This window comes from Pleurodeles waltl, chromosome 6 (assembly GCF_031143425.1).
Source record: "Pleurodeles waltl isolate 20211129_DDA chromosome 6, aPleWal1.hap1.20221129, whole genome shotgun sequence".
Lineage (NCBI taxonomy): Eukaryota > Metazoa > Chordata > Amphibia > Caudata > Salamandridae > Pleurodeles > Pleurodeles waltl.
Genome location: NC_090445.1, coordinates 105710822 through 105738365, shown reverse-complemented (window position 1 = coordinate 105738365; position 27544 = coordinate 105710822). Strand labels below are relative to the sequence as shown.

Genomic DNA, 27544 nt, shown 5'->3' with positions numbered 1-27544 from the left:
AAAGAGTTCTTCAAAAAGGTAGAAAATTACAGAAAACGTCAAAAAACCTAAAAGAGGCTAAAAAGTGGGCAGCTTTATAAACAAAAAGTTGTGAAAGGAAAAGGTGGTGTTCCAAAGCCCTGCTCAAAATGAATCTGAAAGGAGCAGTCACATTTTTGTTTTTGTGCGGCAGCCTTTCTATGATTTTCATCTTTAAAAATGTGATTAAAAAATATGAGGCAGAAAAAGTGATTTTGCAATAGTTGAAAAAATATAGGTGCTTTGAGGTCCGGCGAGTAAGGCGGGGAATTAGTCTAAAGTTATCAATTTTTGGAGGATGCCTTGCTTGAGAAATACTACGTCTGCACAACCCACGTTGGGCTATGTTGAACTCACAGCTGCTGAACAGACTATTCCATGGTGTGTCAGTGATGGTTCTAGGCACAGGGTCATGATGCATGTGGTCTCAGCAGGCTCTCCTTCAGCCTGAGCAGGCGCTGCTTTCAGTTTGCGCCCCCTCGGTGTATGGGGAAAGGGTGCAGTTCGGGTCTCACCTGGCTCTCCTTCAGGCTGAGGTGGCCCTGTTCCTTGTTCCCCGGGTATGGTTTCATGCATTTCCAAACCTTCTCTCCAGGTCGCACCCTCTGTACAAAGTTGGCTGGGAAGAACCCCACTCTGTCTGAACACTTCCCCTAAAGATACAAAGGGTGCTTTTAGTGCGGGACTTTCAGACACAAGAGTATAGCGCTTTCTTTTCCATCTTCCTTTTTATCTCTGATACTGACCACCTCTAGTCCCTCATCATACCCAACCAGCATTCCCTCCTATCCCCCAGCCATGTTCAATGGCCTCCCCCTTGACCTGCAGCAATGACCATCAACCTTCTGCCTCCTGAGGTTCCTCCCATATTCTTCTTCTTGGTCAACCTCACCTCTTGGTCTTAACTCTTCTCTTGTCCCTCCTCTGGGCCCTCCCCATTTCGTGGAGCACCACTACTCTTGCCCTACCTTTTGGTCCTCCTCAGATGCTGGTCAGCCATCACCCACCACATCTGTTCGCCTCCCTCTCTCTTGTTCTTCAACATCACTCTATTGGTTCTTCCCTCACACCCTCTACTCCTCTTTTCTGACTACTATTTTTCTCTTGCCTCTATGCAGACATAACCAGCTTCCTTCTTCTTTTCTTCTCTCCCTTTCCTCCTTTTCTCTACAAATTCTCCATCTCATCCCTGGCTCCTCCTTCTTTCCGTCTGCACTTCTCTTGCTCTCTTTCCCCTCATTTCTCTTCTAGTCTCTCCCATGCTTTCTTCTTCCATATATTTCCCCTCTGTCAACTCTACTCTCCCCATCCTATTATGCCCATTACTCTGCTGGCTACCGCCAGAATCGCCCTCTGTTCCTCTTTCTCTGTTAATTTTCCTTTGTCCTCTCATCTTGTGCTGTATCTCCTTCCCCCCTTTACCATTGTTCTGTTCCTACAACTTTTACCTTCCTCATGTTATCTCTATCTAGATCCTCTTCTCACCCCCTTGTGTAAGCCCCTTTATCTCCCTAACCCCTGCTGTGCATTACTTCTCTCCCCTCCCTTCTTGCTCGGTTCTCATTCCCTTGCTCACCTTTTCCTGCCATATTGTCTCTCACTATCCTTTTTTGCCTGTTCCCCTTCTTGCCATTCCTTCCTATCCTTCCATTTGCATCATCTTCCTTCTTTCCACTCCTTCCTCCTTTTTTCTTCCATCCATCCTTTTCCCTCCTCCTTCCTCCCATGCCTCCCACCTTTATCCGCTGCTGCCTCTTCCACTTTCCCTTCTTTTAGAATGTGCGCTGTAATTGATATTTCATGTTTGTTGCTGAGGCAGACTACACCCATCACTCACCTTCCACCAATCCTCATTGGAGTCATCTATCACCATAACCCTGTCTCCAGGCCTGAAAGGGAAGCAGAACACTCCATTAGCTGAGATGAAACCAGAGACAGTGTCCGCGGGCAGTCAATATCCACTAGAGTGACAGGCAGTGTCCCTCCCTCAGAACCTCAGACAGTGCCCCTCCCTCAGAACCTCAGGCATGGCACCTCCCCCCAGAACCTCAGGCTTGTCCCCTCCCCCCAGAACCTCAGGCAGTGCCCTCCCTCATAATCTCAGGCATGACCCCTCCCCCCAGAACCTCAGGCAGTGCCCCCCACTCAAAGTCACAGGCTCCCACCCTCTAGAGTGAGAGGTGGTGCCTCTGCCCCAAGAAGTATAGTGTCCCAGAGCCGGGGTAGTGCCCGCCCCGCCCCCAGAAACTCTGTATGTGCAGCTCACACACACACATACAGTCGGTGTCCCTAGCCTGGGCCATAGATAGTGCCTCTACCCCCCAGAGCCACAGTGACTTCCCCCACCCCTAGAACCTCAAGCAGGCGTCCACCTCCAGAACCAAAGGGAAGAGCCTTCCCCAGAAAAAGAGCCTCCAAAAATAGCCATCTTCCCAATATCCACCCAGTGCCCCTTCCCAAAGACACTGCATGCCATTCTCCTGACTAATAGACAAAGGGGACTCCCTCAGCACACTCCAGAAACTCACTCACACACTACCCTCTGCAGAAGAATCAGAGCCACAGTCAAGTCCTGACAGTCTGGGCTTTCAGTACCACCTCAAAACCACAGGGTGCTCACCGACTACCATCACAATCTCTTAGTCCCTTTACATATACGGCAGAACACTGAGTATAAAACACCACAAAGGGGGTACAATAACACAATGTATTAATCCGACTAGGAAGAAGGGAGGCGCAAACCACAATGCACTGAAGCAGTGTCTTGTGTGGCCCTACAATCATATCACTCCCAGTGTAGGTGTAAAGCAGAAGTCAACACTACACACTGGACCAATAAGAAGGAAAGAACAACCCCCATCTGTCTTCACTTACATTTTTTATTTTCTAGTTGCCATAGCAAATCTTTCACATCACCCTTAAACATCCTTGATAACTGTCCAATTATCTAACATTTATATGAAAAACTTTTTGCAATTTCAGCACTAATAGAAATTTAATCATCATGCAACATGTTTGATAGTAAGGACACTACTGTACACTTCATACTTGTATAGCGCACTACTCACCCTTTAGGGTCTCAAGGCGCTGTACACATACCGCTGTGGAACCCCTCCTGGCTTTTTCCCTGTGAGGTGCCCACTCCTGGGCAACCTCCAAGGTGAAGCCAGGCATCCCAGCGCTGTTGGGGCCGTTGTGGAGATTAAGCAAGCTATTGCCCAGAGTTACAGAGTGGGACCCATGAATTAGATTAGGCACTGATGCAAGAATTATCAGGTCCGAGGAAATTGAGCCCAAGACCCGCTGAGGCAGGAATTGAACCCTGGTCCCGGGCCAGATTTCTGCAACAGGGTTTGCTGCTCTAACCATTGAGCCACACTTCTCCACCATCATTAAACATCTAAAAAAAGAATGCTAATTTTGCTTTCCCAAATATAATTGATTCTGGATACATAATTTAAAAACCAAATGCCCACTCCTACAAAGTATGTCCAAAAGCACATAATGTATTCTCATCCCAAATGTACCTTGGGGTGGGTCAATTATTATCAAAAATGTACCTTGACGTTATATTCCCGTAATCCCTTTTGTTTCTTATTTCCTTAAATTTGTGACCCCATCACTGCCCTTGAAACATTATCTGCGCTTCTTTTATTTAGGATTGGTATTCTTGCTAAAGTTGCTATGTTCTTTAAAATATTTATTTCAGTACATGTATATGCTTGAGGTAGGTGGCAACGCTGACATATGTTATGGCCCTAGAATATTTTTTAAATGTACATTCATAAATGCATCATACTGTGATTTCCCTGCTCCTTTCTACTCAACAGAGTACTGGGGAACTTCTTTGAGCTACAAGGAATTGCTTACTTTATAATGTTTACATATGTGGCTAGAATACAAATGTGGAAGGTTTTAGGCACATAGATAAACTCCCACAGTAGAAATTAATTTGGAAATCAAAAAAGCTCTGTCCTTGGCACGTCAAGTGTTTTCTCTCAGCACGTGGAAGGACAGGATTCCACGACTGTCTTGTTGCAGAAGAAAATCAAAACACTGGCATGATATCGGAACGCGATGCCCGACAATAGCCCAGAAGAACTAACTGTGGAGGAAAGCTAAAATCACAGCACCTAGTGCCGGGAGGGCGGTCTCTTGCACGACTTACTGCAGGAGAACCTCACAGTACCTAGTCCAGTGGAAGGTCTCTGGCACATGACTCACTGCAGGAGAACCTCACAGTACCTAGTTCAGTGGAAGGTCCCTAGCACATGACTCACTGCAGGAGAACCTCACGGTACCTAGTCCAGTTTAAGGGCTCTGACACGTGACTCGCTGCAGGAGAACCTCACAGTTCCTATTCCAGTGGAAGGTCCCTGGCACGTGACTCGCTGCAGGAGAACCTCACAGTACCCAGTCCAGAGTAAGGTCCCTGGCACATGACTCGCTGCAGGAGAACCTCACAGTTCCTAGTCCAGTGGAAGGTCTCTGGCACATGACTTGCTGTAGGAGAACCTCTCAGTACCTAGTTCAGTGGCACCGCAGGAGAACTTCACAGTACCTAGTCCAGTGGAAGGTCTCTGGCACATGACTCCCTGCAGGAGAACCTCACAGTACCTAGTCCAGGGGAAGGTCCCTGGCACATGACTCGCAGCAGGAGAACCTCACAGTACCTAGTTCCGTGGAAGGTCCCTGGCACATGACTCACAGCAGGAGAACCTCACAGTACCTAGTCCAGGGGAAGGTCCCTGGCACATGACTCGCAGCAGGAGAACCTCATATTACCTAGTTCCGTGGAAGGTCCCTGGCACATGACTCGCAGCAGGAGAACCTCACAGTACCTAGTTCAGTGGAAGGTCTCTGGCACATGACCGACTGTAGGAGAACCTCCCAGTACCTAGTCCAGTGGAAGGTCCCTGGCACATGAGTCACCACAGGAGAAGCACACAGTACCTAGTTCAGTGGAAGGTCCCTAGCACATGAGCCACTGCAGGAGAACCTCACAGTACCTAGTTCAGTGGAAGGTCTCTGGCACTTGACTCACTGTAGGAGAACCTCACAGTACCTAGTTCAGTGGAAGGTCTCTGGCACTTGACTTGCAGCAGAAGAACCTCACAGTACCTAGTTCAGTGGAAGGTCCCTGGCACATGAGTCACTGCAGGAGAACCTCACAGTACCTAGTTCAGTGGAAGGTCCCTGGCACGTGACTCGCTGCAGGAGAACCTCACAGTACCTAGTCCAGTGGAAGGTCTCTGGCACATGACTCACTGCAGGAGAACCTCACAGTACCTAGTTCAGTGGAAGGTCTCTGGCACATGACCGACTGTAGGAGAACCTCCCAGTACCTAGTCCAGTGGAAGGTCCCTGGCACATGAGTCACCACAGGAGAAGCTCACAGTACCTAGTTCAGTGGAAGGTCCATAGCACATGAGTCACTGCAGGAGAACCTCACATTACCTAGTTCCATGGAAGGTCCCTGGCACATGACTCGCAGCAGGAGAACCTCACAGTACCTAGTTCAGTGGAAGGTCTCTGGCACATGACCGACTGTAGGAGAACCTCCCAGTACCTAGTCCAGTGGAAGGTCCCTGGCACATGAGTCACCACAGGAGAAGCTCACAGTACCTAGTTCAGTGGAAGGTCCCTAGCACATGAGTCACTGCAGGAGAACCTCACAGTACCTAGTTCAGTGGAAGGTCTCTGGCACTTGACTCACTGTAGGAGAACCTCACAGTACCTAGTTCAGTGGAAGGTCTCTGGCACTTGACTTGCAGCAGAAGAACCTCACAGTACCTAGTTCAGTGGAAGGTCCCTGGCACATGAGTCACTGCAGGAGAACCTCACAGTACCTAGTCCAGTGGAAGGTCCCTGGCACGTGACTCACTGCAGGAGAACCTCACAGTACCTAGTCCAGTGGAAGGTCTCTGGCACATGACTCACTGTAGGAGAACCTCACAGTACCTAGTTCAGTGGAAGGTCCCTGGCACAGGAGTTACTGCAGGAGAACCTTACAGTACCTAGTTCAGTGGAAGGTCCCTGGCACATGACTCGCTGCAGGAGAACCTCACAGTACCTAGTCCAGTGGAAGGTCCCTGGCACTTGACTCACTGTAGGAGAACCTCACAGTACCCAGTTCAGTGGAAGGTCTCTGGCACTTGACTCGCAGAAGAAGAACCTCACAGTACCTAGTTCAGTGGAAGGTCCCTGGAACAGGAGTTACTGCAGGAGAACCTCACAGTACCCAGTTCAGTGGAAGGTCTCTGGCACTTGACTAGCAGCAGAAGAACCTCACAGTACCTAGTTCAGTGGAAGGTCCCTGGCACAGGAGTTACTGCAGGAGAACCTCACAGTACCTAGTCCAGTGGAAGTTCTCTGGCACTTGACTTAATGCAGGAGAACCTCAAAGTACCTAGTTTAATGGAGTACTTATTGTAATGGAAGATCTCTGGCACGTGACTTACTGCAGGGGAAGGTCATTGTTCTCCTGAGGTAGGAACTTGTACAGGGCCACATAGCAGTACATGGGGGAGATTTCTTTCCTCGGAGCAGTCCTGGAACCCGCCTGAGAGACCTGCATGAATATAGAGAGAACACAGATCACACATTACAGTATTCACTAATACTATAAGAAGGCCCAACATGTCCCTGAACCCCACCGTACCTGTTCGCTGACCTTCTCTTCTGGGACGGGCCCTTCGCTCTCCGTGGTAGCAAACACTGTGCCAAGAAGAGAGGAAGAAAACGTGAGAGAGGAAAATAAGAGAGAAAAACTATAGGAAGAGCGAGAAAGTTCGGAAGAATAATATAGGGAAAGGATAGGAGAAAATATAATGGAGAAAAAACAAAATAGAAGAGAGGAATGAAAAAAAGAACGTATGGTAGGTGAATAACAACGATAAAGAATTGCGAAATGAAATTAGATTTCGGTCAATATTTTAAATCTCAAAGCCTAAAATAAATTATACAAACGCAGCCAGGTCTGCCGTATTGTTGGTTTAAACTGTAATTATTAGTTAGAATCAGCTCTGGCACACTAAGGTAGTATCCAATACATCAGCATGTAACAAGACATGCACAATAAGTGCCAGGAGTTGTTCGTGTGTAATAAACCTGTATGAACGTGGAACACCATGGACTGCCTATAGAACAATAAATGGACACTATATTGTTTTGCATGTTGTTTATATGTTTCTTCATACTGTGTATAAACTGCAAATAGAGGAATAATAATTAATTTATGTTTCACAATAGGCGTTACAGAAGCTGACCAGTCCCTTACAAATGCTAGTCCCTTAGTACTGGACCCACGCTTATGAAGGGCAAAAGGCGTGAGCTGTGGGCATGCACTTTTGAAAACAGCTTAGACTGCTTTGTGAATCGGTCCTCGAATTTACTAGTGAGTGTCTATTGAGGTTTTACTCTATCACCAGAAGCAGGAGAGGGCCTGACTGTGCATTGGGTTGAAGAATCCTTGGCTTCAGATGGCCCATGGGGACACAGGGGATGTGCTACCTCCAGCTCTGGTGCTCGGGACATCCCCTTTGGAAGAGCTACCTCAGTTCTGGTGATCGGGACTTCCGCTTTGGACGTGCTACCTCTGGCACTGGTGCTCGGGACATCCCCTTTGGAGGTGCTACCACCAGCTCTGGTGCATCCCCTTTTGATGTGCTACCTTCAGCTCTGGTGTACGGGGCTTTCTCTCTGGACGTGCTATCTCCAGCTCTGGTGCCCTTGGTTTCCATTTGGACGTGCTACATCCAGCTCTGGTGCTCGATGTTTCCCCTATGGACGTGCTACCACCAGCTCTGGTGCTTAGGGCTTCTTCTTTGGATGTGCTACCTTCATCTCTGGTGCTCACGGAATCTCCTTTGGAGGTGCTACCACCAGCTCTGGTGCATCCCCTTTTGATGTGCTACCTTCAGCTCTGGTGTACGGGACTTTCTCTCTGGACGTGCTACCTCCAGCTCTGGTGCTCGGGGTTTCCCCTATGGACGTGCTACCACCAGCTCTGGTGCTTAGGGCTTCTTCTTTGGATGTGCTACCTTCATCTCTGGTGCTCACGGAATCTCCTTTGGAGGTGCTACCACCAGCTCTGGTGCATCCCCTTTTGATGTGCTACCTTCAGCTCTGGTGTACGGGGCTTTCTCTCTGGACGTGCTACCTCCAGCTCTGGTGCTCGGGGTTTCCCTATGGACGTGCTACCACCATCTCTGGTGCTTAGGGCTTCTTCTTTGGATGTGCTACCTTCATCTATGGTGCTAGTGCTTCCCCTTTGGATGTTCTACCTCCAGCTCTGGTGCTCGTGCTTCCCATTTGGACGCGCTACCTCCAACTTTGGTGTTCGGGCTTCTTCTTTAGATGTGCTACCTTCATCTCTGGTGCTCAGGACATCCCCTTTAGAGGTGCTACCAACAGCTCTGGTGTATCCCCTTTTGATGTGCTACCTTCAGGTCTGGTGCACGGGGCTTTCTCTCTGGACGTGCTACCTAAAGCTCTGGTGTTTGGGGCTTCCTATTGGACACGCTACCCTCAGCTCAGGAGCTTGGGTTTCCTCTTTGAACGTGCCACCACCAGCCCTGGTGCTCGAGGTGGTACTTAACACATGAGGGACACCACTGCTGCCTTTCTGTAGTGCCTCAGTCTGAAACTTAAGATTGCCAGTGGCGAATGTGTAGGGCTTTGTACCATGAAAGTGACAACTGGCCCGCAGAGGATGCCTGAACAAGTCTGCAGACATCTTCTGGATCGTCTGGGTTCAAAGTCAGAAGCCTCTACACAACTTAAAGGAGATGTGCAGCCAATCACCTTTGGTCTTGGATCTAAAGCGCGCATTGTCAGAGAGGCGCTATATATTTACTTTGCTTAAGCAGGGTTGTTAATTAATATATTGCTCTGTGAACCCCAGGCCACACATGCTAGGTCCCCTGAGGCCTTGCTTTGTCACACAAGCATAATCAGGTGTGATCATCTGCTCTGGGTTATACAAACAGATGCATGGCTTCAAATGTTCTTGCTTTATACTAAAAGCCATTATCTAAGTAGTCCACTTTATTCTGGATTTATAAATATTGATAACTACATTAATGGAAGCCTTACACATTGCTACATATAATCTCAAGCATACAATGTAGCATATTTGTGCTAAACGTTTTACAACAAAAGCATGCTTAAAGTAATTTTTGTTTCCATCGTAACCACAGAATTGTTGAAGGGTATATTTACTACAAACATCAGCAGCCGGTTAAGACATTTAAATATGGTGCACAGGAGGAAGGTTTATTGCCTGATGCTTTTAAATGGTTGTAGAAGTGCGCGTGATAAACCATGGAAACCTTGGGTGTTATGTCTAACAGAAGATTTCTAGGTAAAGTAATTTATGAACAGTACTATCTTGGAGTACGGGCAGTGTTATTCTGTAATGCGGGGGATCAGCCATTTTACATGTGACATATGTTTCAAATGTTCAACTGCATTTTTAGCGCTATTATGGCCTCAGGGAGCTGGCTGACACAGATTGGAATGTATTCCCTGCAGCTGCTGCTTCAGAGATTGTGTGGAAGATGGGCAGTGTGACATTAATTTGCGATAATTGTTTGAACTGCCCATTAGACTTTCCGAGTGACATCAGGGACTCCTGCCAGATAGCTTTAATGGCAGAGGCGTCCTGTAATTAATTATGTATGCACAGATGTGCAACATACATTACAGATGTAAGTCTGGCTGTCTGAACATGACATCTACTGATGTCTGCTGGTGCTGTCAAGCTGCTAAGTAATATTTGCAGTGGTTCATTTCCTGTAAATAAGCAGCCATGGTTTTCCTCTAAATGACTGTCTCAACAATGTATGGGCAGAACATACGGATGAATAGATTCTCTGGAATGTTGTGATATCTTGCTGGGATCCTGCTATGACATTATCTAGATCTATAGATGTGTACAGGTCAGTGGTTTATGCTCCTAGATGGACTTGAAAGTCTGAAATTCACAGAAACAAGAACCCTTACAAACATGAGGTGCAATTACAGGCCACGGGTAGGCATGAGTGTCTTTTGGACATATAAGCACAACACCCCTGGATCATGGGGGAAAAATGACTATACTTTCATTGATTTTGACAGGCCCCCAAACCTCTGGGTGTGTGCCAGCTTTCTAGGGGTGCAGTAATCTCTGACCCTTTGCGGAAGCCAGGGCTCACCACACAGTCCTGCAAAAAAAAATCCGCATGAGAAGCATAATGTTTGGAGGGGGCAGATACCCCTAAAATAGCAGCGGAAGGAATTTGTGGAGGAATATGGACTCTCCAAACTGCTGTGATTTTGTGGATGCAGATGCCCCACACAGGCTGTGCCAAGGCTGCATGTTTTGTCGTGGTGGTTAAGGACCAAGGCTGGGGTTTGGTCCAGATGTGGCCTTGACAACAGATGCATAAAAGTCTGGAATGGAGTGGCCATGAAGTCTAGTCATCTGCCAGGAGTGGGGACAGCACATAAAGTGGCTAACAGAAGCCAGGGCAACTCATAATGTGGTTAATAACCTAAGATCCCTTAATGGGAGAACAATAGTGACCCAAGGTCTTTAAAAAGAACATCAAAGGAAAGAGAATGAGGGAGAAAAGCAATAAAAATAAAGAAGTGGAACTCGATGTAGAATGGCAAGGGACGAACATAACAGAGGGGTGAAACCAATGAAGAGAAAGAAACAAGAATGTAAGAAAATAATGAACAGTGGAACTGAAGGAAATGAAGATAGATAGATAGATAGATAGATAGATAGATAGATAGATAGATAGATAGATAGATAGATAGATAGATAGATAGATAGATAGATAGATAGATAGATAATCTGTATGTGAGCTTGCACGTGTATATAGAGAAGAAAGAGTTAGGATGGGGAGACTGAAAGAAAGAAGGCGAAGGTATATTTCTTTTTTTTAAACTCTGGATGCTGGCCTGGTACATACATCTCAAGCCCTGGGTGAGGTGCTGTTTCTGCACAGTTACGAAGGCCTTGGGTGCAGTTGCTTGACAGAAATAGAACACATTGTTTGCAGTTCCTGTACAGTGGTGGGAGCTTTTGTGATAGTATTAGTCATACAGAGGGGCCCTTGGCTGCTGTTCCTAGTCAGTAACATGAGCCCTTTTGATGGACTGAATGGGCAGTGAAAGATGTCATAACTGTGAAACAGCAGGAGAGTTTGGGCATTGGTCTGACGCTTCTGGGTAAATGCTGCACTAGTGTTTCACCCGGGGAATTGGATCTTTGAGTGAGAGAATGTGGGAGACTCTGCTTCTGCTCCTCACACCCCCTCCTGTCTTTAATTAACCCCTTCCTGCTTCCTGCAACATCCCACTATTACTGTTCATCTGCATCATCCCCTTCTCCAAGGCTCTCATGCGCTTCAAGGTTATCACCTACATCCTTGTCATCTTTTGGCCCAACCCCAGTCCATAGTCTCTTCTCCTTCCGTCTGCTGTACCCCAACCTTGCTCTTCCTAGAACCCAGACCACCCCATCTGCCCTCTACTGTTCCTGCCATTCCTCTTCCTTGAGCCCTCCCTGTCCCCCTTATCCCCTCGCCCTCCAGGCCCACCTTACCGTTGTCACTGTGGGTGTCCTCCGAGCTCCTGATGCTGCCCTCAGGATCTTCCACCCCTTCATCCTTCTCGCTCTGAAGAGGGAGAGACAGAGGTCAGCAGTCGTCATGGAAGCAGAAGAGCCCCACCCGCGCAGCCCGCGCCAGTGCCGGCCACAGCAGACCTACCAGACTCCTGGTGGGCGATTCAGACACGCTGCTGAAGCTGGAGCGGTTCATGTAAGCCAGGGAGGTGCCGTAGCGCAGAGCCTCATACACCGGGTCCACCTTCCCGCTGGGACCTAGAGACCCGCAAGGAGAACACATCCAGTAACTGATTTGTAAAAACACAAGTGTTGGGCTCCTCATCAGGAGGCCTCTGCAACTTGGCGGCTTGCACCACCCATTGCCCGCGCCAGAGCTGCCAGACACAATTGAGAGTGACAATTCAGGCTATTCAAGGCCCCAACGCTACAAGAATGGCTTTGGTGGCAGCTATTAGTCATTTTTGAAGTATATTGAATGAATAAAGAGCTGTTTGCTCATCTTTAAATTAGACAAACAGTGCCCAGTGTGGCAAACTGTTATAAGTGCCGGTGTTGACAGTTAAGTGCCAGTGCCGAGCTCCGGAAACCACTGGCTCAAATTAAGCACTGACCACAGTCACAAGAGCTGATGCTTGCCCGAGTTCTCCAGGAACAGAACGCATCACGATGTTGCATGGTTTATCCTTTAGTTGAGCTCCCCAGGAACAGAACACGTCACACAGTCAGAGCACCCCCCACCATCCCCTAGGAACAGAACACATCACACTGTCACACAGGCTATCCTTTAAATGAGCCCTTCAGGGGAAGGAACATACATTTCTTGGGGGGGTCACCCTACATTTAAGCTCGAAACGTACCCTTTACCTGGGATCCTAGGGAGAACACACCACCAGGTCATAAGCCAACCCTTACCTGAACACATCACGCGCCCACATGAGAAAAACAAACCAGAGGGTCACAAGAGCTTCATGGTCAATCACCAGAAAAGCTCACAAAACTGTCTGTCACCAACCGACCAAAAGCCTCAGGTCTGTCAACAGATACCTTTTGACGACTAGCCAACTAGAGATCTGGAAGTCTAACTTTTCATGCTCAGGGTTCCTCCCTGTGGAAGTTCCATAACATTACAGCGGAGACTTGAAAATGACTTTCTAAATTTTAGAAAATCCTTAAAGACCCGCCCTGGTATTTGGATAGTCCAATTCTCCTCCAGACATTGCTCCTCAGTTAAAGCCAGCTAGAGCTGGGTGGCCACGCCCTCACCCCTCCCCCTTGTAACGTGATTACGCTCACCTGCTGCCGGCGGGGTCTCCTTCGGGCTGCCTTGCGGGTCATGGAGCAGGAGGGGCGAGCTGAAGTTCCGCCGGAAAGACGTCGACTGGAAGACAAGGAGAGAAGCGGGGAAAAATAGAGGAGGGTGGGGTTACTTTTACATAGATACAGTTCAGGGGTATACACCTAATTACCCCTTGTCTTGCTTTTGTAAAAGATTTCTGTTAGAATTTTACCCCAGTATCTGTCTGAAAGGTGCAATCATTTACCACCCTCTCTGCTACAAGTAAGACACATAGAAAAGGAAGCAGCACACATAAAGCTTTCCTAACACATCAGGTACAGGATGGCCAGCAGAACTGCAAGTTCCCTTCACACACAGTAAAGGCACATACAGGAATTAGTACTGCAAGCTTCCCTCACACAACAGGTACAGGACTGAAAGCAGCAATACAAGCTTAACTACAGCATGGGAAGCACAACTGAAAGCTTCCCTAAAACAACAGGTACAGGAGGGAGAAGAAGCAGAACTGCAAGCTTAATTCACACACCAGACTGAGGATAGGAAGCAGCACTGCAAGCTTCACTCATACACAGAAAGTACAGAAGGGGAGGCAGCACTGCAAGCTTCACTCCCACACAGTAGGTGAAGAATGGGAAGCAGCACTGTAAGCTTCACTCATACACAGAAAGTACAGGATGGGAAGCAGCACCGCAAGCTTCACTCATACACAGAAGGTGAAGAATGGGAAGCAGCACTGCAAGCTTCATCTACACACAGAAGGTCCAGAATGGGAAGAAGTACTGCAAGCTTCACTCACACACAGAAGGTACAGAACTGGAAGCATCACTGCAAGCGATACTCACACACAGAAGGTACAGAATGGGAATCAGCGCTGCAAGCGTCACTCACGCACAACAGGTACAGAATGGGAAGCAACTCTGCATGCTTCACTCACACACAGAAGGTACAGAACGGGAAGCAGCACTGCAAGCTTCAATTACACACAGAAGGTATAGAATGGGAAGCAGCACTGCAAGCTTCAATTACACATGGAAGGTCCAGAATGGAAAGAAGCGCTGCAAGCTTCACTCACGCACAAAGGTACAGAACTGTAAGCAGTGTTGCAAGCTTCACTCACACACAGAAGGTACAGAATAGGAAGCATCATTCCAAGCTTCACTCACACACACAGAAGGCAGAGGATGGGAAACAGCGCTTCAAGCTTCCCGCACACACAACAAGTACAGGATTGAAAGTAGCACTTCAAGCTCTCCTCACACACAAGAGGTATCGGGTATGAAGCAGCAATGCAAGGTCCCTGCACACACACAAAAAGCACAGATTGGCAGTAACACTGTAAGCTTTCCTTACACATAATACGTACAGGATTGGCAGCAACACTGGAAGCTTTCCTCACACACAACAGGTATGGGATATGAAGCAGCAATGCAAGGTCTCCGAACACAGTATAAGCACAGAACAGGAATACTTACTGCAAGCTTCTATCACACACAGAAGGTACAGCATGGGAAGAAGAGCTGAAAGCTTCACTCACACACACCAAATGCACAGAATAGGAATCAGCACTGAAGCCTTTCTGACACGCAACAGGCACAGGATGGAAAGAAGCACTGCAAGCTTCCCTCATGTCAAGACAAGGGCATAGAGAACAAGGGCTTCATCCTGTGGGGTCTTTCCTGTTTGGTCCTGGAAAGAGCCTAGGTCAAGAAAATCTGCCTGTTGCTCCCCTGACTCCAAGGTAAGCCTGAATTCTCTTCTGGCCAATTGGTTGTGTCGGCTACCCAAACTCCATGGTTTCACAGCACATTGTAATTGTACTAAATATTGATTTACTCAGCCTGGCTGTGAATGGAATCTTGTTCAAATTCATTTACACTACAACTGTATATACTGTTGACTAGATTTACGCATGAATAGAGACTACACGCTTGATTGTACTATCCTTTGAACAAATGCTCCGTTCTTACCTATTAACTTTATTTGCCTGCCCATAATTTATGTACTGGCTTGAGTCTCAATGGTGGTCTTGGTGAATTCAGTTCCTGTTACAACTGTATTTACTGTCGGCTAGAACTGTGAACAAACTAAAAGATATGCATGACTATAGACTATCCAATCTATTAAAAAACTGTCCTTTCTACTATTTACTTTTTGCATGCCCTATTTATAATTTTTTGAATTGCCCTCACTTGAATTGTACAGACCCTAGTTAGAGACCACGTGATCTGCAAACATACTATAAAGGTACATCTTGTTACATCAATTCCCATCAACACCTGTAATCCATAAACTGTTTGGTTTTAACAACTTCATGACAACACAAACTGACTTTCTAGGGTGAAAATAACCAATACACAGAAACTAAACAATTTTGAACCTTCAAATACCTTTAATTGAAAGGCAGAACAGGGCATGGAAACACAACTAATATCCACTAACATTCCTTCCACGTGTCTCTTTCTTGTGTATGTTGTATTTCTCCAGTGTACAAACCGTGCCAAAAGCAGGCGGAGTGGTGTACAATGTCAAAGACAAGCGTAAAGTCAACAAGTGATAGAAGTGTCAGCTAGTTAGTGAACTATTAATGCATTCATCTGCAATTTTCTTTTAAAGGTCTTCAATTCTTTCCTAAATTGGAGCAACGCTAGGGCAGTCTTGATGGATATGAGCCTGTTGTTACAGAACCTAGGTGCATAGATGGAATGGACTATTGCATTATGTTTTCTTTTTTTCTACTTCTCGAGCTGATTGTGTCCTGGCTAAGGATGTGCGGAAAGCCACCAGAGGTGGTGAGCTTGTCTGAAAGAAAAGCGGGGTGCTAGTCATGATGGGTTTTGTAAATGAAGCAGCTGGTTTTGTAGATGCGCAGAGCAGAAAGGGGAGCCAATGAACTTCCAGCAGGTTGGGGGAGATGTGTTCACATTTCTTCAGGCCCTGAATGAGACATTTCAATATGTAGGATGCTCTTAATGGGTGCCAGTGTGGAGTCTGGAAGGCAATGACGTAGGGCTTTAGCACCATCCAGGTGGAAGATTATGAAGGCTCGAACAGCATTTTTAAAGTTGCTTTCTGGAAGAAACCGTTTCACTTTCTTTAGAAAAGAGAGCAGACTGTTTCTGTTTCTTGGCAACATGTACACTGAGGTTGGAGTTGGGGCCCAGGGTGAATCCAAGTGACCTGGTATTCAGTGAAAGTTAAGGTTTGAAGTTGCCAAGGGTCATGTCATTGAGTCAGGTTTGTATTGTTTCATGTTTCTTGTTCTTGGCAAATAACAGGAATTTCCTCTTGGTTGGGTTGAGCTTCAGGTAGGTGCTGGACCTCCAGGTGTGGAAGATGTGCAGGGAATGTTTGAGGCATTGGATGTCTGATGGAGAGGAGACTTTCAAGTAGATTTGAGTATCATCAGCATATTGGGAAATCTTGATGCTGTTATCTGTGATTAGGAGGCTATACGTAGGGGTTAAAGACAACAGGAGACAGTATGGTGACCTGAAGACAGACTGGTAGTCATGTCAGAAATGGATAGCATTAATATGATGGTGGAATTGAACATAGACTGTTTTTTAATGATCTTGGTGATGAAAGATAAGTGAGTGATAGGTGGGTATTTGGTAAGGCTGTCAGAGTCTAGTGTAGTGGTCTGTCTTGGGAGCTTTTAGGAAGACGTCTTAAGTGAGGGAGACATTGACAATGGTGAGTGTCACCAGAGCGAACATTGGTGATGGATAAGTGTAAGACACCACCTTCATAAGAAATGGCTTTGCAGAAGAGTATGTTGTGAGATCTGCAGGAGCTGAGGATTTGAAGGATGGCCTTTGCATATTTATTTGGGAAGGGGTGGGCGTAAGAGATGAAGTGGGCTTGGTGCTGTCAATGTTATGTCAGATCTTCTGTACTCTGAAGAAGTGATTGATAGCTTTGCACTTTTCTGTGTAATGAGGAATAGGTGGGTCCAACAGGAGGTTGGTGCAGTGCTCGATTGTCTTGAAAAGCATTCTGCTTCTGTAGGTGGCTTCATTGATAGTGTTGGCATAGTACTTTGCTTTGACTGATATGATGAGCGGTCACCATGGTGTGCTGAGGGACTTAAACATCAGCAACCCATTCTAATGGGCAAAGGGACCACAACCTTCACCTTTTGCCTGAAAAGAAGAGTGTCAGCAAATGTCAGCCTGACAGACACTCCTCTCGTTCAGCTCAGGCACAGAGGTTTAACAAAACTTGAGGACCCCCCTGCAAAGTACATGGAGGGGCCCTCCTCCAAACTCACTCTGGAGCTCTGCAGTCATGGTACTTTGATGAGGGGGTCCCCTGGAGCTCGGGCCCCCCCGCACCGCAATGGCCGCAGGGATCTTTGTTACACCACTGCTCAGGCAGCCAAGAGCTAGACAGGTGCTAAATGCACAGGCTCCTGGCTGCTTTAGCTGAGCTTTGCCAAGATGAAGAAGTCACAGCTCCTGTGGGCGTGACATCTTCAGACAAGCAAAGCACCTCAAAGCCCTCCCCTTCATGATCAGGGGGAGCTTCACCTACAGTTCTAAGCCCTGAAGTGCCCAAGATCGAGTGTCAATCAGTGACACCTGGTCACAGAGTGTTTTGTCGTCAGCAACTCTCACTGATCCCACCCCACTCTGTGACGAGTGACGTACTGCTGCCTTCCGTCAGGTTGATGAAGGCTTTGACTGGAACTTGCATGTTTTATTTGTGGCATGGATGTTCTCATAGTTTTCTAAAAGAAAAAGTTTTGAAGTTGATTAGAAGAGAGTTGGCTTGGGACACATAGTAGGTAGAGTGAGAAGAGTTCAACAATAAGGTTGTCTATGGAGATGTCTTTGAAGGATTTGAAGGTTTGACCTTCTCTTTTGGGTTGACCTTGGTTTAATGGTAAGATGCTGAGCAGGGTGATAGGGATGACAAAGTGGTTGGTCCAGACCAGGGGTTTGGGTGGCTTGCATTAGATTGTTGGTGATGTTGAGAAGACAAGGTGTAGCTAAACTACTAACACTGGGCTCTGGCACTACTCTCTAAAAATCACTTTAATGCCTCAACAAGGGTAGTAAACACCTATAAATGCCATTACAATACAAAGTCACAAGCCAGGAGTCACCACTGCAAGCTTCCCACGCACACAAACCAGCTCACTGAGGCATGACATTGGACACTTGTAAAGCTCTGAGTATGGCACACCTTTAGATCCTTGACTAGAGTGAGGCTTGGCATGGAATACAATTAGATCCTTGGTTTTTGTCAGCTGAGGTCTGCAAGACGTAAATATATATATATTTATTTTAAATCGTCAGCTCTCTGAGGCCTGACAGATGACACCTTTAGATCTCTGAGTATTGGCAGATCACTGAGGTGCGGCATAGGACACCTTTGGATCCTTGTAAAATGTCAGCCCTATGAGGCCCGCATGAGACACCTATATATATCTCAGGATCGTCAGCTCATTGAAGCTGGGCATGTGATTTCTTTAGAACCTTAATTCTTGTTAGCTCACTTAGGCATGAGCCTGTGACACTGGCTGTGGCCCACACCCAGTCTGCTCACCGTCTTGCCTAGGCATTGCTGATGGGACACCTCCTCCGAACACCACAGGTGGACGCTGGTCTTGCACGTTTTGCATCTCAGCCCCTGCTTTGAATTTCCTAAAAGAAAGAGCAGGCATGAGGAATAGCAGTGGGATTATTTTTTAAAACAATTACCATTATTCCTTCCCAGAGCCAGGCGCCAGAAAGAAAGCTGCCAGTGACCTTGTAAGGGCCTGCTTCAGGTTTGTGGGGAGGGACTCTCTACTGAGCCACACATAGAACTTCTCCAGATGTGGCCAAGGCAGCCATCCTTCACTCTCTCTTGATTAGGAAAAAAATCTTGAACAACCCATTCCTGGATCTGCTCCATCCTAGGAAAAAGGAGGCCTTCAGCTACCTGGCCAGGGTCTTCTCCAAGTGTGCGGGAAGCAAGCTTCTAACTACCCCCACCAGGGTGTTCACCATTTTGGGTGCCCTGACTACTCCATATCCTGTTACTCCTAGTTGTTGGGAACCTCCAGCACCCACCTACCTTTTCTTGTTAAAGGTATGGACAGTATCTGGTGATTCCTAAAAAGGCTAGCTTCAAGCAACTTCAGCCAGGATAGGGTATGAGGAACAAAGGGCAGTGCCAAGACCCCCTGGTGACCCAGCTTTCAAGGCTTTGATAGCAGAGCTTCCATGCGGGTGTGTGTGTGTGTGTGTCTGTGTGTATTTACATATTTATATGTGTATATGCATATATATTTTATACATTTAAAAATCAAGTTAAAGTACTTAAAATAAAGTTTGTGAAAATTAAATAGATTAGACTACAAATATAATAATATCACTTATTTTCAAATATTAATTGGTTTTACTTTCTTAAGATATTATTTAAAAAGTATAATTACTAAAATTGAAGTGTACTTGTGTTTATAAGTATGTTCTTTGTTTCATTGATAAAACCAAAATATAGACAAAAGGTTTTGTGGGGTTGAAAGCTGAAAAGTGTGTGTGTGTGTGTTTTTGTGTGTATATACACATATGTATATATATATATATATACACATATGTATATATATATATATATACATATATATATATATATATATATATATATATATATATATATATATATATATATATATCCATACATAAATATATACATATATATATATATATATATATATATATATATATATATATATATATATATATATATATATATATATATACACACACACACACACACACATACTTACATTGAAAGCTGATAAAAGTAGAGAAACACTACTGGTATACACAAATGAGATGTAACAGCATTCCTGATATACACAATGTACTTATCTCACTGTAATGACTCCCAGTGTACTTGACCACAATGTGAGGACTGAGTTTCATCAACAACCGGTTGGTGGCAAAATTCACAGGGGCAGTGCCCTGACTTCCTAGTGACCTGCAATCAGCTGGTGGCACATCTCACATGAGCAGTCCCTGGGCTCTCTGGTATTCACACACACCCAGCTGATGGTACAGTTCACATGGGAGTGCCCGGGTTACCTAGTGCCCTCCTCACATGGCCGGTCTCTTAGCTCCCTGTTACCCACAATCAGTTGGTGGCAGGGCTCACATTGACAGTACCAGCATGCCCTGGTAATCACCCACTACCAGCTGGTGAAAAGCTTACATGTGCAATGCGGGGGCTCCCTGGTGCTCACCTACAATCAGCTGGTGGCAGAGGTCACATGGGCAGTCGCTGAGCTCCCTCTAACCCACAATCAGTGCCTGGCAGAGCTCCCATGGGCAGAATCCAGGCTCCCTGGTAGTCACCCACAATCAGCTAGTGGCAGAACTCACATGGGCAGTGCCCAGGAAGCTACATGGTACTCACCTATAATCAGCTGGTGGCACAGCTCACCTGGGTAGTGCCTGGGATCCCTGATACTACTCACCCACAATCAGCTGCTGGCAGAAGTCACTTGCATGGGCAGTGCCCAGTTTCCCTGGAATTCATACACAGTCACCTGGTGGCAGAGCTGACATGGGCAGTGCCCAGGCTCCCTGGTACTCACCTACAATGAGCTTGTGGCACAGTTCACATTGGCAGTGCTTCTTGAAGACATGTTCCTGGAAGCTGTGGGTCCGCATTGGTTTCAGCAGGGCCAGCGGTTTCCCTGAGGTGTTGAGGGAGTGCTCAGTGGAGGGCAGGGTCTCCACCGGCACCGGAGGTGGTGACGGAGGAGGAGGAGCCACGGGAGGGCTCAGCAGGACGTCGGAAGGGATCTTGAGGTCACTGTTGGAGCGCAGGAAGAAGTTCTCCACACTCTTGCTGCGCAGGATGGTCTTGAGCGAGAGGGAGCGCTTGAGCCGCTGGAGCTATAAGAGAGAAACAGAGAAATCAGAATGCAAGAGAGTCCTGCTTTGAAAGAGTGACCATGCACTAACACAAGGTATCAGACCCGGAAACGGGTACGTGTCCAAGAAATGGAAATGACACATAGCTGTAAGGAAGGGAACCCGCTGAGAAAACATAGGGTACACTCAAAACAATGCACAATGCCTGGAAACGGAAAATGTTTGATGGGAGATTTTCTATATCTCTCTAGAGGTCCCTGTTTTCAAAGGCTCTGGGCCTGGTTTAGAGTTTGGCACACAGCTTCCCCTTCCACATAGGTGGCTGAGTACCTGTCTGACAAACTGACAGTCCTCCCGCTCCATTGAGAGTCAGGTAAATCAGGACGTTTCCAGTGGCTGCACTGTGCTGGCTCTGCTGCTGAAAACCCTACACCGATGGCCCAAAAAAGTTGGGGCTGTCAGTTGTCTGCATATCAGAATGTACATCTACATCCTATTTGGAATGGTCAAGACCACCAGGGAAAGCTTGGGGGTTCTGAAATAAAGATTGAAAAAAGACTCTCACAACCTGGAAGAAAACTCACTGGGTTTCAGAGTCACCATTTTTTTTTTTACAGTGCGGTAGTATGTTTTTAGAAAACAAAAAATGCTGCTCTACAAACTTTTAGTGGATTCAAAGAAGCAACCATGAGAGCAGCTCCTCTGAAGACACGGAGATCGCCCTAGGGATAGCAGAAATCTCCAAATATGACAGGAGTAGTCCAGCCCGGGTGCCTTTGGCAATTACCTCAGCCAGCCTGACAGATGGCGGGATGACCATCATAGTCTAAATGAGGCCCTCTATCCCAAAGACACTAAGGGCCTGATTTAGAGTTCAGTGGACAGGCTACTCCGTCACAAACATGCCGGATGTAGGAGGCTGGCCTGGCTTGTAGTGGGTACCAAGTGGTACTTACACTCTGTACCAGGTCCAGTTATCCCTTATTAGTGTAGAAGAGGAGTTTCTAGCAGCTTAGGCTGATAGAAGGTAGCTATGGCAAAGCAGCTTAGGCTGAACTAGGAGACTTGTAAAGCTCCTCCTATACCACTGGTGTCATATGCACAATATAATAAGAAAACACAATACACAGATATACTAAAAATAAAGGTACTTTATTTTTATGACAATATGCCAAAAGTATCTCAGTGAGTACCCTCAGTATGAGGATGCCAAATATACACAAGATATATGTACACAATACCAAAAATATGCAGTAATAGCAAAAGGAAGTAATGCAAGCAGTGTAAAGTTACAATGTATTGCAATAGGAGCACATAGGTATAGGGGCAACACAAACCATATACTCCCACGCAGAAAGACCGCAAACAAGCCTTGCTAGCTGCAAGGGTCGCGGTTAGGGTTTTTGGATGCTGCTGTGGCCTAGGAGGGACCAGGATGTCGCCACTTGGGTGAGGAGACAGAGGGGGCGCCCAGCAAGTCAGGGAGCCCTCACAGAACAGGCAGCACCCGCAGAAGTACCGGAACAGGCACTTGGAAGAGGAGTGAACCGGAGCTCACCCGAAGACACAAAAGGGAGTCCCACGACGCCGGAGGACAACTCAGGAGGTTGTGCACTGCAGGTTAGAGTGTCGGGGACCCAGGCTTGGCTGTGCACGAAGGAAATCCTGGAAGAGTGCACAGGAGCCGGAGCAGCTGCAAATCACGCGGTACCCAGCAATGCAGTCTAGCGTGGGGAGGCAAGGACTTACCTCCACCAAACCTGGACTGAAGAGTCACTGGACTGTCGTGCTGAGAGGGGACCCAGAGGACCGGTGATGCAGTCTTTTATTGCCTGCGGTTGCAGGGGGAAGATTCCGTCGACCCACGGGAGATTTCTTCAGAGCTCCTAGTGCAGGGAGGAGGCAGGCTACCCCCAGAGCATGCACCACCAGGAAACAGTCGAGAAGGCGGCAGGATCAGCGTTACAAGGTTGCAGTAGTCGTCTTTGCTACTTTGTTGCGGTTTTGCAGGCGTCCTGAGCAGTCAGCGGTCGATCCTTTGGCAGAAGGTGAAGAGAGAGATGCAGAGGAACTCTGATGAGCTCTTGCATTCGTTATCTAAAGAATTCCCCAAAGCATTGACCCTAAATAGCCAGAAAAGGAGGTTTGGCTACTTAGGAAGGAGGATAGGCTAGCAACACACGTAAGAGCCTATCAGGAGGAGTCTCTGACGTCACCTGCTGGCACTGGCCACTCAGAGCAGTCCAGTGTGCCAGCAGCACCTCTGTTTCCAAGATGGCAGAGGTCTGGAGCACACTGGAGGAGCTCTGGGCACCTCCCCTGGGAGGTGCAGGTCAGGGGAGTGGTCACTCCCCTTTCCTTTGTCCAGTTTCGCTCCAGAGCAGGGCTGGGAGATCCCTGAACCGGTGTAGACTGGCTTATGCAGAGATGGGCACCATCTGTGCCCATCAAAGCATTTCCAGAGGCTGGGGGAGGCTACTCCTCCCCAGCCCTGACACCTTTTTCCAAAGGGAGAGGGTGTAACACCCTCTCTCTGAGGAAGTCCTTTGTTCTGCCTTCCTGGGCCAAGCTTGGCTGGACCCCTGGAGGGCAGAAACCTGTCTGAGGGGTTGGCAGCAGCAGCAGCTGCAGTGAAACCCCGGGAAAGGTAGCTTGGCAGTACCCGGGTCTGTGCTAGAGACCCGGGGGATCATGGAATTGTCTCCCCAATGCCAGGATGGCATTGGGGTGGCAATTCCATGATCTTAGACATGTTACATGGCCATGTTGGGAGTTACCATTGTGAGGCTATACATAGGTAGTGACCTATGTATAATGCACGCGTGTAATGGTGTCCCCGCACTCACAAAGTCCGGGGAATTTGCCCTGAATGATGTGGGGGCACCTTGGCTAGTACAAGGGTGCCGACACACTTAGGGGGTCATTCTGACCCCGGCCGGCGGCGGTAGCCGCCGGCCTGGCTGTGACCGCCAGAAGACCGTCCCGCGGTCAAAAGACCACGGCGGTCATTCTGGGTTTCCCACTGGGCTGGCGGGCGACCGCCAAAAGGCCGCCCGCCAGCCCAGTGGGAAACACCCTTCCACAAGGAAGCCGGCTCCGAATGGAGCCGGCGGAGTGGAAGGTGTGCGACGGGTGCAGTAGCACCCGTCGCGAATTCCAGTGTCTGCTAAGCAGACACTGAAATTCAAAGTGGGGCCCTCTTATGGGGGCCCCTGCAGTGCCCATGCCATTGGCATGGGCACTGCAGGGGCCCCCAGGGGCCCCACGACACCCCTCACCGCCATCCTGTTCCTGGCGGTCGAAACCGCCAGGAACAGGATGACGGTGAGGGGGTCGGAATCCCCCATGGCGGCGTAGCAAGCTGCGCCGCCATGGGGGATTCCTCAGGGCAGCGGAAAACCGGCGGGACACCGCCGGTTTTCCGGTTCTGACCGCGGCCATACCGCCGCGGTCAGAATGCCCTCAGGAGCACCGCCAGCCTGTTGGCGGTGCTCCCGCCGACCCCGGCCCCGGTCGGAATGACCCCCTAAGTAACTTGCCACCCAACCTTCAACAGGTGAAGGTTAGACATATAGGTGACTTATAAGTTACTTAAGTGCAGTGAAAAATGGCTGTGAAATAATGTGGGCATTATTTCACTCAGGCTGCAGTGGCAGGCCTGTGTAAGAATTGTCAGAGCTCCCTATGGGTGGCAAAAGAAATGCTGCAGCCCATAGGGATCTCCTGGAACCCCAATACCCTGGGTACCTTAGTACCATATACTAGGGAATTATAAGGGTGTTCCAGTATGCCAATGTGAATTGGTGAAATTGGTTACTAGCCTGTTAGTGACAATTTAGAAAGCAGAGAGAGCATAACCACTGAGGTTCTGGTTAGCAGAGCCTCAGTGAGACAGTTAGTCATCACACAGGGAACACATACAGGGCACACTTATGAGCACTGGGGCCCTGGCTGGCAGGGTCCCAGAGACACATACACTAAAACAACATATATACAGTGAAATATGGGGGTAACATGCCAGGCAAGATGGTACTTTCCTACACCGGACTTCATGCATGCCGATATTGTTGTATTGCCCAACTTGCAGAGGAATAAGAAATGCTTATTTTGGAGGTACCAATGGTTTAAGAGCAACGATTAAATTAATCAAATTTGAGGCCAATTGTTTAGCCCTGAAGAAGTCCTATGTGAAAGGATGAAACACGTTGGCTGTTGCTGTTGTGAATTCATATATTATTGGATAAGAGTGAGGAAAGAAAAAGAGGAATAAAAAAAAGATTTGCATAATTTCAAATCAAAAAATTGGACATTCTATATTATTGGTGGTGGTGCACTACCATTGTTCTAAAACATGATTGATATCCCACCTGCCATATTACAAGTCTATTATACCCAATGGCACTTGTAATACATGGATGGGATATCCGTCACATTTGTGATGGAATAACCCATCTACTAATCTCTAAATAAGGCCCTAAGTAATGCAATCAACTGTTTTTAGGACGTCCGGTCTCTGGAGATCAGATGGGGCATTCGCAGCTCACCAATCAGAAAAAGGGAGTAGTAGTTACAGAAGTGGGGAGGTGTTCTCGACTGTCAGAAAGGTGTGACTTCTTTAAACAGTGTTAAAGATATGTTGGTGTCGTTGAGGAAAGCTGAATATGCACAAACCATACAAGACATCACAGGCGGTTTCTCTTTTAGGGCTGAGGAGCTGCGCCTCTCTGAAATTGCTACACATTCATATAAAAAATATTAAATAGATCAATTTGTTTGGAGATACAATCATATTTCTAAACAAATCGATGCATTTAAGTCTGGGCTGTCTGTCCCAGGCTGCCTACCCCGCCTCGCTTTTAAGCAGAGACAGAAGCCAGACAGTAAATCAACTTTCTACACTGTGACGCACGACGCAGGGCTGACTGCTGTAAAGCCCTTCATTTACATTGTGGTCTATGGCAGCATCCACTATAGGCCAGTGACGCTGTTAGAGTCATGATTTTGGGTGTCAGAATCTTCATCTGTCATTTACGGGCAAAGATCCCACCCTTTTCCCATTTGTAACACAGTAGCAGTGGATGCAAGCATGTTCACACATTAGTGCATTGTCTTCAGTAACGGTAAGTGTTATAATACTAATCTTGTGTTATTTTTATTGCATTGAGACCCCTTGTCATACTAACCTTCCCCATGTGACACCCCATGCCCTGTCAGCAGGTCGCTGTCTCCTTTATAGGTGGAGCTACTGTATTTGTTCCTCGTGAAACTGTCCCAAAATACGAGGAGGTTTCTTGCTCCCTTATGAAATGGATCCAAATATCCGAGTAATGCAGTTATCTGCTGTATGGTGTTAAAACTGGCCCTATCTTCATGCCCTTAATATTAATGTCACAAACATGGATTGATATGCGAACAATGAATGTTAAAATGTGTGTAATGTGTGTCACCCATTTAGTTCCTCTAATTTCATGTTTTTCTTAATGTTGCATTCCCCAAGAGAGTTAGCTGTTTTGTCATGCTGTGTTTCTGTGCATTATATTACTCTTGCATAGTGCATACTTTGACTTCTGCCAGTGTTCATGAGGGGCTTTAATTCAGAGCGCTGGTGCTGAGGCTGAAAGCAAAGTAAAGTGCCTGACAGTGGGTTGGTCTCTCTGGAGAGCTCACATAACAATGGTCATGTATTCCAGTTGCAAATGAAATTCAGTATAAATGTGCGTGAAGGTTTGCGTGGCGGTCACAATATTTAGAAGACAAAACAAAATGAAATAAAGTCCTTAAATATGAATGAGTGCAGTGTATGTTTGGGGTGGTAAAATGAGGGAGATGCTAGGGAGTGCATTCACCGGAGAGGGAAAAGAGGGTACTGAAGAGGAAAGAGAAGAGAATGAAAATGTGCAGATGGATGAGATTTGAAGAGAAAAAGGGCATACAAATTGAACGTAAAACACACATAACTGAAGGTCATACTTCTTCCATAGGCCTCAATAATATTGAATTCACAGTCTCACAATTTTAGAATTGAAACATTTCCAATGTTAGTTATTTATAACTAATCACTGTTGTTACTCATTTATCTTAAACAGTTAACAAGCATTGCCAAAGACAATAGTACTGACAGGTTTTAGGTATATGTCAGTTGTAGTAATCTTAGAGAAAAACCAAAATACAAGCCAGGTGGCACACTAAAGGAATCACGGAAATTTATTTTTTATGACCCCATTTAGAGAGCCCTGACTTTTTTTTATCACACTTAAAGATGTGTCTGCACATCTGTCTGTATGATTGATTGCAGCCAGCAACTGCGGGTGCTTCCTGATGTCTGGTTAGAGAATTTCTTCCAAAGTTGATGATGCATGCAGTGCAAGACACTGGGCAAGAACACACTTTAAAGGGCCTGAAGTTGTTGCGCAGTACAATTTGTACATTGAAGTAACTGTTGAATGTATTAATTCAGTAAGATAAGGAGCAGTATATAATATGTTTAGTATTTCAAGATAATACGTTCCCACTGCTTTATAAACCTTGCTTTCTCTATAGATTAATTTGCTTTTGAATGCACCAATTGTCAATCTTTTTTTATATTTTTTCTTGAGAGGAGGACTCACCTTGGGCCCCACGGTTGTCAATTAAGCTTTCTCGCTTCACTCACTACATAAAAGTCATACCCAACTTTTAAGCCTCACCACTTTCATATGTCACCAGCTGCCACTGCAAGACATGTTAGGATTTCGATACAAA

General features: G+C 46.9%; 1 protein-coding gene across 1 annotated transcript in view; it reads right to left on the bottom strand.

Moving 5' to 3' along the window:
• Positions 1–27544, bottom strand: part of STAC2 (SH3 and cysteine rich domain 2) — a 170665-nt gene that overhangs the window by 15045 nt on the left and 128076 nt on the right. The window contains exons 2-10 of the mRNA XM_069237460.1: positions 20521–20824; positions 18486–18583; positions 12932–13016; positions 11781–11893; positions 11615–11687; positions 6680–6735; positions 6480–6589; positions 1856–1907; positions 534–671 (exon numbers count right to left, since the gene is read on the bottom strand). Coding sequence (XP_069093561.1) covers positions 534–671; positions 1856–1907; positions 6480–6589; positions 6680–6735; positions 11615–11687; positions 11781–11893; positions 12932–13016; positions 18486–18583; positions 20521–20824 — 1029 coding nt within the window. The remainder of the gene's footprint in view (positions 1–533; positions 672–1855; positions 1908–6479; positions 6590–6679; positions 6736–11614; positions 11688–11780; positions 11894–12931; positions 13017–18485; positions 18584–20520; positions 20825–27544) is intronic.